The sequence below is a fragment of the Triticum urartu genome, chromosome 5 (assembly GCF_003073215.2).
Source record: "Triticum urartu cultivar G1812 chromosome 5, Tu2.1, whole genome shotgun sequence".
Taxonomy (NCBI): Eukaryota; Viridiplantae; Streptophyta; class Magnoliopsida; order Poales; family Poaceae; genus Triticum; species Triticum urartu.
Window position 1 is genome coordinate 38,923,101 of NC_053026.1, and position 14,503 is coordinate 38,937,603.

Here is a 14,503-nt window from a genome sequence, read left to right on the forward strand (position 1 = left end):
TTTTGTTGTTTGCATTTTTATAAAAATGTATATATGTATGTATGCTCTCTGTGTATATGGCAAAATTTCAGAATTTTTTGATTGGTTTAGAATAGGTTTTCAGCAAGGAATTTGAATCTGGTTCAAATTTCATTTGAATGAAATTTAAAAAATTTAAACTATGGATCAGAAGGTTTTTGGTGAAATGGAGTGTGGGTACTGTCATGAAGTTGGAGTAATTATTGTGGTTGTAAAAGAGTTAGGAAAATTTAGAATGTGCTAAATATGTCAAAAATCTTTTTTTGTTTATACAAAGTTTTTTATTCATCGAAAGTTTTTTGTTCATAGGCAGTAAGTTTTTATATATGACTATGGATATATGAGCAATGATGATCCATGGATGTATGCATTGATATATATGTATTTTTGTTCATAGCATTTTTTCCATTTATATATGTATGTGGCTATAGATGGATATATATGAGAGGTTTCCTAGTGTCAAAGTATTGAAGAAATCCATGGCTTCATCATTAGCCGGAAGTAACCAGGGCATGACGAAGTCCTCCAAAGTTATTTTGGAATGGTGTCCCGGATAGGATAATTTGCCTTTTTGTATGAATTTCAGCAAAGGCCTTCCAAATAACGATATTTGGAAGGTTCTTGCTGAACTTTGTACCAAAAAGCGAATTATCCTATCTAGGACCCCGTTCCAAAATAACTTTGGAGAGCTTCGTACCATCATGCACCTGTTACTTTCGCCTAATGATGAAGACATGGTTTTGTTGAATCCTTTGACACTAGGCAACCTCCCGACCCCTCGGCGATCCTCTCGAACATGAGAGGAAGAAGAGGATCGCCGAGGGGTTGAGGGTTCCAGGGTCGTCGAGGGTTCGAGGGGTCGAGGATCGCCGAGGGGTCGAGAGAGAGGTTTCCTAGTGTCAAAGTATTGAAGAAATCCATGGCTTCATCATTAGCCAGAAGTAACCAGGGCATGACGAAGTCCTCCAAAGTTATTTTGGAATGGTGTCCCGGATAGGATAATTTTCCTTTTTGTATGAATTTCAGCAAAGGCCTTCCAAATAATGATATTTGGAAGGTTCTTGCTGAACTTTGTACCAAAAGGCGAATTATCCTATCTAGGACTCCGTTCCAAAATAACTTTGGAGAGCTTCTTACCATCATGCACCTGTTACTTTCGCCTAATGATGAAGACATGGTTTTGTTGAATCCTTTGACACTAGGCAACCTCCTGACCCCTCGGCGATCCTCTCGAACATGAGAGGAAGAAGAGGATCGCTGAGGGGTCGAGGGTTCCAGGGTCGTCGAGGGTTCGAGGGGTCAAGGATCGCCGAGGGGTCGAGAGAGAGGTTTCCTAGTGTCAAAGTATTGAAGAGATCCATGGCTTCATCATTAGCCAGAAGTAACCAGGGCATGACGAAGTCCTCCAAAGTTATTTTGGAATGGTGTCCCGGATAGGATATTTTGCCTTTTTGTATGAATTTCAGCAAAGGCCTTCCAAATAACGATATTTGGAAGGTTCTTGCTAAACTTTGTACCAAAAAGCGAATTATCCTATCTAGGACTCCGTTCCAAAATAACTTTGGAGAGCTTCGTACCATCATGCACCTGTTACTTTCGCCTAATGATGAAGACATGGTTTTGTTGAATCCTTTGACACTAGGCAACCTCCCGACCCCTCGGCGATCCTCTCGAACATGAGAGGAAGAAGAGGATCGCCGAGGGGTCGAGGGTTCCAGGGTCATCGAGGGTTCGAGGGTTCGAGGATCGCTGAGGGGTCGAGAGAGAGGTTTCCTAGTGTCAAAGTATTGAAGAAATCCATGGCTTCATCATTAGCCAGAAGTAACCAGGGCATGACGAAGTCCTCAAAAGTTATTTTGGAATGGTGTCCCGGATAGGATAATTTGCCTTTTTGTATGAATTTCAGCAAAGGCCTTCCAAATAACGATATTTGGAAGGTTCTTGCTGAACTTTGTACCAAAAAGCGAATTATCCTATTTAGGACTCCGTTCCAAAATAACTTTGGAGAGCTTCGTACCATCATGCACCTATTACTTTCGCCTAATGATGAAGACATGGTTTTGTTGAATTCTTTGACACTAGGCAACCTCCCGACCCCTCGGCGATCCTCTCGAACATGAGAGGAAGAAGAGGATAAAAAAAGAAGAGGAAGAAGAAAAAAAAGAGGAGAAGAAAGAATAGAGGAGATCGAGAGGAGAAGAAAGAATAGAGGAGATCTTCTCCTCTATTCTTTCTTCTCCTCTTTTTTTTCTTCTTCTTCCTCTTTTTTTTATCGGGAACGAGGGTCGTCGAGGGACATAGATGTAGTGTCGTCGTTGTCGATATATAACCCCTCCCGATAGCTTCAACACGTGGGGGGGGGTCGATATTACCCCCTCCTTGAAGCGTTATCGAGGCCACCCCAAACCCTTAAGCGTTATCGAGGCCACCCCAAACCCTAGAGAAGCAGCGTCGAGGCCACTAATTAATATATATGATTCCTTACTATGATTAGGTAGCTAGTTCTACGTTTGCCACTAATATATCCATCTGTCATGTTTGAATAATAATTGCCATGTTGTAAATATTTGTAGAAACTATGGACACCGCCCGAGACGAAGCAAAAGAAGCGTTGTTGAGGGACATAATCGCAGAAGGAAGTGATGCCGTCTCGTTGTTTCTCAACGACACTGATGGTCTGGAAGGAGAGGGTGAAGAAGCTGGCTACGGTGACCTAATGCCGGTGCAAGAAGAAGAACATGAGGACGGCTCCGGTGACCCAATGCCGGTGCAATAAGGAGACCGTGATGACGGCTCCGGTGACCGAACCGAGTCCGGCCAGGTATATATATTAGTTAAGCCTGTGCTGACTAGCTAATTGATGCATTCATTGTTTTGGTATGTACACATATTAATTAAGTCTTTGTTCTTTTTTCTAGCCCTCCGGATCGAGCACAACTTCGGTAAAGAGACGAGGCCCGAAGAAAAAGTTGAGCTCGGATGAAAGGTTTGAGATCATAGCAATCGCGCCCGACGGCCAACCGAACCCATCCGAACAAAGAACGCATTTGTTGCTCAGTGCGGGGTTCTAGTTAGGGACAAGATCCCAATCAGCATCCAGCAATGGTTTAAGCCGGCTACAGAAGACCCTGAGGTGTCTTATGTCAATGATATGCAGAAAAATGATCTTTGGACTGAGCTAAAGTCAAATTTCACCCTACCGCCAGAGGATAATCTAGAGAACCCAGTTAAAGAGCAATTAATCAAGTCTTTTGCTTTTAAGAGGATGGCAGAACTATTCAGGAGGTGGAAGAAAAAGCTGAATAAGTTTGTCGAAAATGATGAGACACCAGAATTCAAGGGCAGATATGAGAAGATCAGAGATCACTAGCCCGCATTTGTGGCCCACAAGACATCGGAAAAGAGTAAGAAGATGTCAGCGACAAACAAGCAAAATGCTGCGAAGAAGAAGCATCACCATCGCACGGGGTCAGGTGGCTACCTCGTAGCCCGACCTAAGTGGGCCAAGACTGAGAATGATCTGGTTGATAAAGGGATCGAACCAGAGACAATTAACTGGCCAGACCATTGCCGGACTTGGTTCTTCGGGGCTGGCGGAACCTTGGACCCTGTAACAGGGAAGTGCATTTGGACGAACGATCAAATGGACATACCAGTCAGGAAGCTTAAGCAGTATATCGAAGCAGCGCAGCAAGGGACGTTCTTTCCAGACAGAGAGAACGACGAGCTCACAATGGCCCTCGGGAATCCTGAGCACCCTGGACGGACACGAGGCACGCCAGGCTCCATTCCGTGGAAGGTTGGGTTTCCGGACGCACGCGGTTACAAATCCCATGAGAGGAGGAAAAAAGTGCAGCAGACCCAAATGCAGGCGCTGCAAGCAAGGGCAGACGCGATAGAGGAACGAGAAGCAAATCGCAGCAAACGTACTGCCGAAGCTTCCCCCGAAGCTACCCCGCCATCTCAGCGCAGAAGCAGCGTGGCTTCCACCGAGCTGCTTCAGCGGGAGCATGCCTTGACGACTCCTGCCAGCTATCCCGTGGATGCTATCACGGAGTCTCAAAATTGCCACCTTATGACGCAATGGATGAATTTGAAGGTCAAGGCGGCTGTTGGCTCTGTTTATCCTACTGAACCCGGCGCAACTTTTCACTGCCGGCCGATTCCAGAAGGATATACTAGGGTGATGGTGGATGAAATAACGGAGGGATTTGAGGACCTCCAGCTTGACCACCCTACCGGTGAAGGGGAGACTAGGCTGGGGTCTTCTCTGAAGACTCCATGCCTATGGCGGAAGGAGCTCATCAACCTTCCGAACTGGACGCCTCCGCCTCCTCCTCCGACAAGTCAGGGCACTCCGCCTCCTCCACCGCCTCCTCCTCCGGCGAGTCAGGGCACTCCACCTCCTCCACCGCCTCCTCCTCCGGTGAGTGACGATCAGGGCACTCGACCGGCTCCTTCTCCAGCGCGTGGCGGCACTCCGCCTCCTTCTTCGCCTGCGCCGACGCGCCCGAGCAGCCAGCCTCCTCCTTCTCCGCCTCGTCAGCAAGGGCGGAAGAGACCTGCCGCCGCTCCGGCTGCTCCGGCGCGTCGTAGTCCTTCTCCTCCGCCTCGTAAGCAAGTAAAGAAGACAACCGCTCCGTCTGCTCGGTCGGCGTCTAGCAGTACAACCAGAGGCGGGAGGACATACAGATTCGGTCCTTCTCTGAAGACTCCAGAGAAGTTACCATACGAGAGGACCCCGGAGGAGAACGCTGAGATCGCACGAACCGAAGTGGATGACTGGTTTTAAGGGTTGAAAGCAAAGAGACATCCACTTCCGGAGGAGAAGGTAGATCCGGTGAAAGCGAAGCGCACTCTGGCTGCCCTGACAAAACCATCGAAGTCTCCGCCGAAAGGAAACTATGAGCGCATTATTGGAAAGGAATTTGCCAAAGCGGAGCGGTCGGAAAGTACTGTTAGTGATCAAAGGCTGAAAGAACGACGAGCTGGGAAACAAATTGCCCAGCTCGGCGAACAAGCGAAGCAATCGTGCCCCCCGCTCAAGGTGCCTAGCCACAACGTCGCTAATGATCCGAGGATGGTGCCCGGTTATAGCAATCTTGCAGATTACCTGCCCGACGATGTACATTATGAACCCATGGACGTGCAGATACAAAGATACGAGTACGGGAAGCCTCTCGTCAAAGATGAAAGATCTCTATCAACGATGATGCGAAGATTGCATGATTGGTACTTGAAAATCTGCAGAGACTCTGGGGGGAGGAGTACTTTGTATGTGAAAGTTAAAAAGGAGCATGACCTCATTGGAATTGAACTGTTGCCTATTCCATTTGAGGAGTTCTATCAGTTTTTCAATCAATTGGCCCTCGATAAAACAACGGTCGCCTGCTACTGTCTGTAAGTAGTACTACTTCTGTCATTAAGTCTCTCTATATAGCTCAGCTCTTTCATTGCATGTATTTATAATCATCCTCACTATATTATGCAGATTGAAGATCGCCGAATTGAAGAAAAGACAAGTCGGTGATATTGGGTTCATTAACACATATCTCATAGATGCAACTCAGGTTAAATTTCATGCTGCGGCTACCGAGGCCAACTTGCTACGATCGTTCGTAATAAATGAAAACAAAGATATAATACTCTTTCCTTACAACTTCAAGTGAGTGTTACTGTCTTGTGCGTATTCGGTTTCCCTTATATATTAGTCAAGGTTATAGTAATGTAATTGATGAGTTATGCATGCGTGTGCAGTTTCCACTATATTCTCCTAGAGATTAAGCTTGAGCAGGGACTAGTAACCGTCTTAGACTCAAGACGAAAAGATCCCTAGGACTATGCAGACATGACTCAAATACTCGAGAAGTAAGTTAAATCGATCATTATCCACCATATCAGCAACTTTGTTCATTTCCTGATATATCAAGTAATTGTTTTTTTTGTCCGTCAGGGTTTGGAGAAAATTCACCAGAAAAGCTCCGGGACTGCCGAAGGAGCTGCAATTTAAACACCGGAAAGTAAGTACTATAGTAGCATGTTCCGCGCATCTACTAGTCATTCAAGCGCTAGTTTTATCAATACCATTTGGCATTCTTGCTTATCAGTTTGATTGACCTCTATTTCTTGTAAAGTGGTTGTGGCAGGAACAAGGGAATGATTTCTGTGGATACTACGTTTGCGAGTCCATCCGCCACACGACCTGTGAGCGGGGCTACACTGACGAACAATATGAAGTACGTAAATAACAACATTCACAATTTTATTTTATTACCATCATTTGTGTTGAGTTTCATTCATTCATATATATATATATATATATGTATGTATTGACCCCCTTCTTTAAATTAGATGTTTCGGAAGCGGGATGAACTCCTAGCACCAACTCGCATGCGAGCAATTCAAGAGGAATTGGCGGCATTCTTTCTTGACCACGTGATCCCTGAAGACGGAGAATTCTATGTGGACCCTGAGTCCGTATGATTATATTTGTAAGAGATAATTATTGTATATATGTAGCCGGTAGTGTCGGATAGATATACGAGAACTTGTTGTTCGACCAATCTCTCGGAGAAGGAGAGGTGGTCGATATCACTTCTCTCTGTATGCATATATGTTCATGACGATCTTCTGTTTCCTTCGTTTGCTTACTAGCTAGCTAGCATGTCTAGTCCTCTCTATACGTATGTATAGTACGTAGCGTCGACCAAGCACGGACATAAGAAAGGACACTTCTCTCTATTAATTATAGCTAGCTAACACAATATATGAAACACCTAAATTAACCCCCCCCCCTTTCAAAAAAAAACAAAAACCCCAACCACAGAAATACTGACGCCTGGATGCCTATTGGTCCCGGTTGGTGTCACCAACTGGGACCAAAGGGTCTCCTACCTGGGCTCCGCGCACAGGCCACGTGCAGGCCCATCTGTCCCGGTTCTGGATTGAATCGGGATTAAAGGGACAGGGCATTAGTACCGACCCTTTAGTCCCGGTTCCAGAACCGGGACAAAAGACCCTTACGAACCGGGACAACAGGCCCTTTTTCTATCAGTGTGGGGGGTTGGATAGCGCATGATGCCTCATTACTTTATGCCTTAACAAAATTTGCAGTGTCGAGTAGCACATGATGCATCACTACTTTATTCCTTAATAAAAACTTGGGCTTGATAGCACATTGATGCGCACCACTTTATTCCTTAGTGAAAGCATGTCACCAATTGTCATTAACTTTTTTGTTCTTTTAACAAGGATCAAGTTGAATTGTGTAAACCTTTGAAGCCCCACCTCTCATTCTAGCTTGAGAAAGCTAAATAAGCTTGTGAATGGGCTTGTAGGAATGCATCGATGACCAGTCAAAAATTTAACGCAAAGTTGACATTATAACTGCTAACGAAATCCAAGCATAAAAATAGAAATAGAAGTCAAACGAATTCTAGCTGATCAGATTATTGATGAGGCCATAAAAAGCTACTCCCCCCGTTCTGATTTCGAGTAAATTGGAACGGAAGGAGTACGTGTTTTTTTACTGCGATAGAAATTGTGCGCGCAACTCTCAGGCTCGACACGTCGTGGGTGCTAGGGCGGGCCCACCCCACGCGGCGTCGCTTTGCTTTGCTTCAGCTCTCAGGCTGGAATCGCCGCAGCTTTGCCTTTGCTGCGTTGCTCGGCGCCTCGATCGGCTTATTTAAAAGCAACAGCACAGGCAGCATAGCCCTCCGCCTCCAGTCCAGGCTCACTCCAACACGACCCTCTGCATCAGCACGTCGCTCGCAAAGCATAGGGAGCAGGGAAGCACCTCCCACCTCGCTCCGACCAGCGACGGTGAGTCACCCTCCGTCCCCCTGTTCCCGGCCAACTTGAATCAAGCTGAGACTGAAAATTGAGCTGATAGTGTGGTCTTGTACTAGTAGCTAGCTTGGATCAATGGACTCCCCGCAAAAAAAGCTTGGATCCACCATGGACGGCGACTGCAAGACGCCTCATCTGCTGCCTGTGAGTGTGACCGTGGCCAAGAAAGCGACGACGGCCTCTCGCCACACTCTGTTCCCGGATGCTGTCCGGTTGGTCGGCATTTGGGCGCTCTGCACCGCCTGCCTCTTCCTCGGCTCCTTCACCCTCTCCTGCGCACTCCACAACTACTACATCCCCGGCGACCAGGTATTAAGTACTATTAACTACGGCCAGGTATACGTACGCGGTGTTTTGGCTTCTAGATGCATATGTAATACATATTTTAAAAAATTAAAATATTCGGAACAAAAATCCTGCGGGTATATCCGGACATTTTATGTGCATGCACAAAGTTTTGGTGAAAAACGACATATTTTGGGGCTTGTGTAAATAAAATTAAATAATGCAAAATGAATAGTTGTAATGAACCATCAGAAATTGTCTTTTTTACACAAGCCACAAAAAACCTTGTTTTTCACCGAAAACTTTGTGCACGCACATAGAATGTCCGAATATACACGCGGGGTTTTTGTTCAAAAATTTTCAACTTTTCAAAATGTGTATTTTTTTTGAGGAACCGGCAGGAGCACTGCCTTTTTCTTTATAAAAGGGAAGGAGCAGAAAAGCGCAATTTACAGAGGGGCGAGCGGTTTTAGGGACCGCTGCAGGACTACAGAAGACTATGAACTACCCAAAACTAGTTAGCCAATACCCGTGTTTAGGAAGCATCCTGTAAATGACAGGCCCCGCTGAATGATAGCATGTAGGGCGAGTGCGGCAATCTTACGGTGCGTCAGTCTTTGTCCGGTGAAAACACGCCTATTTCGCTCCTTCCAGATTGACCATAAAGTGTAGATGATTCTCCCACTGCGCCGCCGGCGGCCCTGCTTGGACTGTGTTGTCAGTGTTTTATCCCACCAATCAGGCACGTTCCCAGACTCCGGGAGGAAGCCCGAGATTGGTACGCCCTCGTTTGTCCAGGTGCATATGCACCTAGGAGCCATTGCTAATTTCCGAAAATATACAGCTTTACTAAATCACATCTAGATGTAAAATAAGTATCTCACATCTAAGTTTTAAACCGTAGGATACATGGTCTCAAGATCCGTGCTTTTTAGCGTGGGCTCCTGAAACGTGGTTGACTAGAGCGTGTGTCTGTTATTACGGCCCATGTGCCTGGGACTTTTTCCCTTAAACTTTTCATTTTATTTTCTATTATTTGATTTTTTAGGGGTTCTATTATTTGATCACTAGTGTCGATCCGCTGCAGCACTTGTGAGTGCGTTTGCTTCTTTTTTTTGCAATTCTATGCTTTGTGTATGCACAATAAGGTGTTTGTGTGTTTTTTCTATGGATTTAATAATTGTCATCTAGATATTTTTTAGCTATATCACATTTAAATTGTCCATCACATAATTAGAAGTTGTAAAATTCATGCAAAAATGTTTCTGTTTGTGTTTGCCGCCGTGCCTCGTCTCGTGCTGGTGAACATTTGTTGGGTTTTTTTTAAAGTAGTTTGTCTTTTGTCCCTATATTTTAAAAGTGAACATATTTTACATTTTAAGTATACATCAGAAGAATTTTTATATTTATAATATTTTAAAATACATAATTAACGTTTTTTAATATATGTCTCCACATCTACTTCTTCACACACAGTGTACATTTTTTATATAGATAAGGAACAAAAATGTTATACACATTTAACATTTCACAAATACACGATTAACATTTTTAATATATATTTTTTGACATCTAAATTTTTTTATACACATCTAAATTTTCCTATACACCAGAAACATTATTTTTATGCGTATTTAACATTTTGTAAATATATGATTTGATGTCTAATTTTTCATATATGCATTGTTAAATTTTTATATACATATGAAACTTTTTTTATAAATGATCAACATTTATCGTACATGTTATGTATTTTTCTATACATTTGAAACATTTTTCTATACACGTTTAACATTATTTTACACTGCAACAACATTTTCTAAATATGTAGTAACGCTTTTAAAAAATAAAATATAAATCTTAGAAAGGTAACACCAGAAAAAACCAGGAGAAAACAGAAAAGAAATGAAAAAACGGGAAGCAAAACCAATATAGAAAAATAAAAAATTGTGCGTCGAGGCACTTATAGACGCGCGTGTTGGGCCTTACTGGTCTAATGAGGCGCTGCAGACGAATGTCAGGGCAACTCCATTGCAAGACGCTTCGGTAGACGCTTAAGAAGGAGAAATTAATTTCTTAAAATAAAAATTATGCTAAGCGCCTCCGTGACCCAACGCTTGGCGCTAGTCATAGGTGCTAACTTTTCGTGAAACCGGCCAGAAATCGATCGCTGGACGTCTGGACTCATCGTTCCTATTCGTGGGGTAAGGAAAAAACAGCTAAGCGGCCGCCTCCAGCTTTTGCGTCGATGCCGAGGTGAACGTCAAAATTTGTTGGCTTAACTGCCGATTGGGAAGGATATTAATCCCAGCGCCTGCTCTTAGCGCCCGGCGTTGTAGATGCCCTCATGGGGATTGCTATATCTACACGCCCATTTAACACGGGTATCATGACGGTTCCATTCTCCTAATCACTAGCATATGTACCTCGACTGGCTCATTAGATTCACAATGATATTAGCTGTGGCAACTTGGTCAATTTCTCAACCAAGAATATTATTACATATGTTCGAAATAACATATGTGACGACTCGCTCAATGGCGCGATATCTGCAACAGCCGATGTCATGCATAAATACATTACATTTCTTTTTCATCCCATGAGGAATCGTCGAGGCCGTCGACCTCATATTGCACTCTTAGCATAGACCACAGCTTGATGGTGCATTAAGAAGTGCTTTTGCTCTTGATTCGGAAGAAGAAGAAGAAGAAGAAGAAGAAGAAGAAGAAGAAGAAGAAGAAGAAGAAGAAGAATATACCGTACAATCTTATCAAAAGCTATGCCATGCATCCTGGTTCACGTTGCTATATGCATCTCTGGAAATTTTGGAGCTGAACTTTAAACAACCACTGTCAGGCGGGGTAGACATCAAGAAAAAGAAAGTGGATGCATTGGATCTGCGGAGGTGGGCCAGCCAAATCGCCGTGACCAAACCAAGCAACCCGAGCCACCGAAACAGAGTCGTCCCCTCTGCCCTCTGGTCTCACCGTCACCCATACAAGACCGGGACAATGCAAAAGCTCTTTTGGACTGGGAAAGGCCAGGCCGAGCGTGTTCTCCCTCCCAGGCATTGGCTTCTAGTGTACAAAGTGAAAAGAAATATCCTTTCCCTCAAAAAGAAAAAGTAAAAAGAAATATCCGGCGCAACGTGACAACAGACTTCCTCATGCTTGAGGGACCCTGATAAATCCTTATTTCAAATAATTTTTTGTTGCAATTTTAGTGATTCAAGTTTGGCTGACAAGCATTACAACTCCGTGCTCAATGTACTTTTTTTTGCTAAAAAGTTTACCGTGTGTGTTAACTAAACCTGTCATCCTCACGTCATTAAAATTGCCCTAAAAACATTAAACTTGCAATTGCCAAATACCGAACCTTCAGGATTTATCATTTTCGTAAAAAAAAAGCACCAGATTGAATATCAAATCCACTCGAAACAAATAACTAGGAGTAACATTTTTCTTTTCTTTTAGGGCATGTCTTATACGATGGCTGCTAGAGCATATGCAAACATATGTGAAATGCTCCACCTTGTAATTCATGAATGTTTTAGTTAAAACACAAAATTAGAGTAAGGGTGAACAAAGCATGTCTTTGTGTCAAATCACCCGATTTTATTTTCTTTCAGTGTAAGTCGATTCTTTGAGCCGCCGCCAGATCTTATTTGTACGTTTGTGCATGTGTCTTCTACATTCGGCTGAACCGACCACCACCACCATGGGATGATCCGCTTGTTGCCGCCACCCATGGCCGCTTTGTCGCCTCGCCCTCCCCTCACCGCCTCCGACTGCTACGCCGCCGCTCACAACCGCTCGCAAGATCGTCCCCATCTCCGGGGAGGTTCTCGCTCAGCCTCGCCGCCGCTGACAGCGCCGTTGCCGGCTTTGGTCTCGAGCTGCGATTGTGTTCACTGTTCTCCCTTAAATCGCCTCACACAAATTTGAAATTCGATTGTGAATAGCTCCTACACCAGAAAAAAAAAAGGGTGAGAGAACCCTTGACAGGCTGTGCTCTGGGCACAAGACGGTTACGTGAGTGACGTGACGTATGGCTTCCTCCGGCTTCGCTTTAAACCCCACCCCCTCCCTCCGGATCCATCCCCATTCCCATTCCGATTCGCTCCTTCGCTCAGAGACAGGCCATGGCGCTCCATCTTCACCGCCTACCCCTCCTCCTCCTCCTCGTGCTATCCACCGCCTCCGCCACCCACTCGCCGGAGACCGCGCGCACCCACCACCACCACCACCGCTCGCCCTTCGGCACCGCCACCGCCCACTTCCACCCCGTCCCTGCCGCCGCGCCCTCCATGCACCAAAACCACCTCCACGCCGACACCCAGTCTCTGCTCGCCACCGGCGACGTCGACTCCTTGCTCTCCGACGCGCAGCCAACGGACGCGGCGGCCACACCGCCTCCCGCGCTCGTCCTCCCGGTGCCGGATCTCGCCGAGGCGACGCCGCAGCCGCAGGAGGAGGGGCCCGCTGCAGCGACGACAACGACGACGACCAGCACGCTTCTCCCGCTTCCTGCCACGGTGGCGACCACCTCGAGCCCGCCTCCGCCTCCCGCCGTGTCCGACGCCGAGCAGGGGCTGCAGCAGCTCGCGAGGGTGCTCACCTCCCTCGGGTACAACGAGATGGCGTCGGAGGCGCCGCTCCTTGCCCGCGCGCCGCCGCTCGCGAGGTGGCCTGGGGCCATCACCGTCTTCGCCGCCCCCGACGCCTTCCTCCAGGCGTCCTGCCCCATGTGCTCGCGCCGCCACCTCCTCGAGCAGCACATCGCCATGGGCTACTACCCCTACTCCGACCTCGCCGCCGCCGCCACCATGAAGATCCCCTCCGCCTCCGTCGGCTTCTGCATCAAGGTCGCCACAGAGCGGGGCCCCTTCGGCATCCACTACGCCAGGATCTACGCCGACGGCGTCGAGGTGTCCCACCCCGAGCTCTACAACGACGGCCGCTACGTCGTCCACGGCCTCCACGGCTTCCTGCGCCCGCTCACGCACTCCTGCTTCGACGGCCCGCACCACCACCACCTCACCGGCCGCTCCGCCGCAGCCTCCGCGGCCACCGCCGCCTCCGTGGTGCGCATCATGATCCGCGACGCCATGGCGCGACTCCGCGACGGGGGCTACGGCTTCATGGCGCTGGCCATGCGCGTCAAGTTCGCCGAGCTCGAGAAGTACGCCAACCTGACGCTCTTCGCGCTCGACGACCCGGCCATCTTCGTCGGCGGAGGCCACGACTACGTCCCGGCGGTGCGCTTCCACATCGTCCCCAACCACCGCCTCACGCGCGCCGACCTCCAGCGCCTCCGCCCCGGCACGGTCCTCCCCACGCTGGCCGGCGAGGGCCAGAGCCTCGTGGTCACCCACTACGCCACCGACTCGGCCTCCTCCAACTCCAACGACGTCCGCATCAACTACATACCCATCAAGGAGCCCGACGTGGTGGTCAACTCGCGCATCGCCGTCCACGGCGTCTACGTGCCGTTCCCCCGCCTCCACCTCGCCGACCTCGCCGCCTCGGTCGCCGTCGCGTCCGCCACCGACCAGAGGAACGACACCTGCGGCACCGGGGGACCCTTCGGCAGCTGCGCCTCGTCAGCGTCGGCGATCACCTCTCCCAAGAGGCAAGTAGCTCATGGCGAGTGATGCGTACGTGAGTCGTCTCGATCCTTTTGCTCTGTTATGTTTCTAGCCATGGAGGATTTACTGCTACTAGTGCGTAGTGCTTTGGATGAGTGCTTTGGGCAGTCGTTTAGTTAGTTCAATAGAGGTTCAGATGAGAGATTGGGCAGTCGTATCGTGGTGATGAGTACATTTTGTGGCACCGAATGGTTGTTGCCTAGCTTATCCAGTGCGTCTTGAATGAATTTTGATGCGAATTCGATTCATCTTCTCGTTGCTCTGTTCTGACCGTGTGCCATACTTTTGTTCTTGCTTGTGCTATACTTTTGTTCCTGCATTCATCAGTTACTGTTCTTGCTTGTGCTTAATTCACGTCCAGTTTTTACTTTGAAATCTGAATCATCCTACGCATGCATACAAGGATGCCCCAAACACACTGCATTGATAGTTTTATTATTGTTCTGTTAAGATGTAGTATTAAATTGACTTTGCAGATGATCTTGTCATGGTTTGGTGTGGAGGATCTTTGTCTACTTCAGTTTGTTTGTTCTGGTCATCCTTACCATCTGCATATTTATGTGTTTTGCACCATGGATTATACAGCGTGAATGTTATATAAATTGCTCTGCTCCGGCTGTTTGCTGAACTTCTGTTCTTGCTTGTGCTAAATTTTTTTACTGTTTAGATGGCTCAATTTACTTCCAATTTTACTCTGAGTCT

At 47.1% G+C, this 14,503-nt stretch overlaps 1 protein-coding gene across 1 annotated transcript; it reads left to right on the forward strand.

Annotated features, from left to right (window-relative positions):
* Positions 1-10,008: 10,008 nt before the first annotated feature.
* Positions 10,009-14,055, forward strand: LOC125507740. The gene has a single exon (XM_048672233.1). The coding sequence runs from the start codon at positions 12,296-12,298 to the stop codon at positions 13,805-13,807; it is 1,512 nt and encodes a 503-aa protein (XP_048528190.1). The 5' UTR covers positions 10,009-12,295; the 3' UTR covers positions 13,808-14,055.
* Positions 14,056-14,503: the final 448 nt, after the last annotated feature.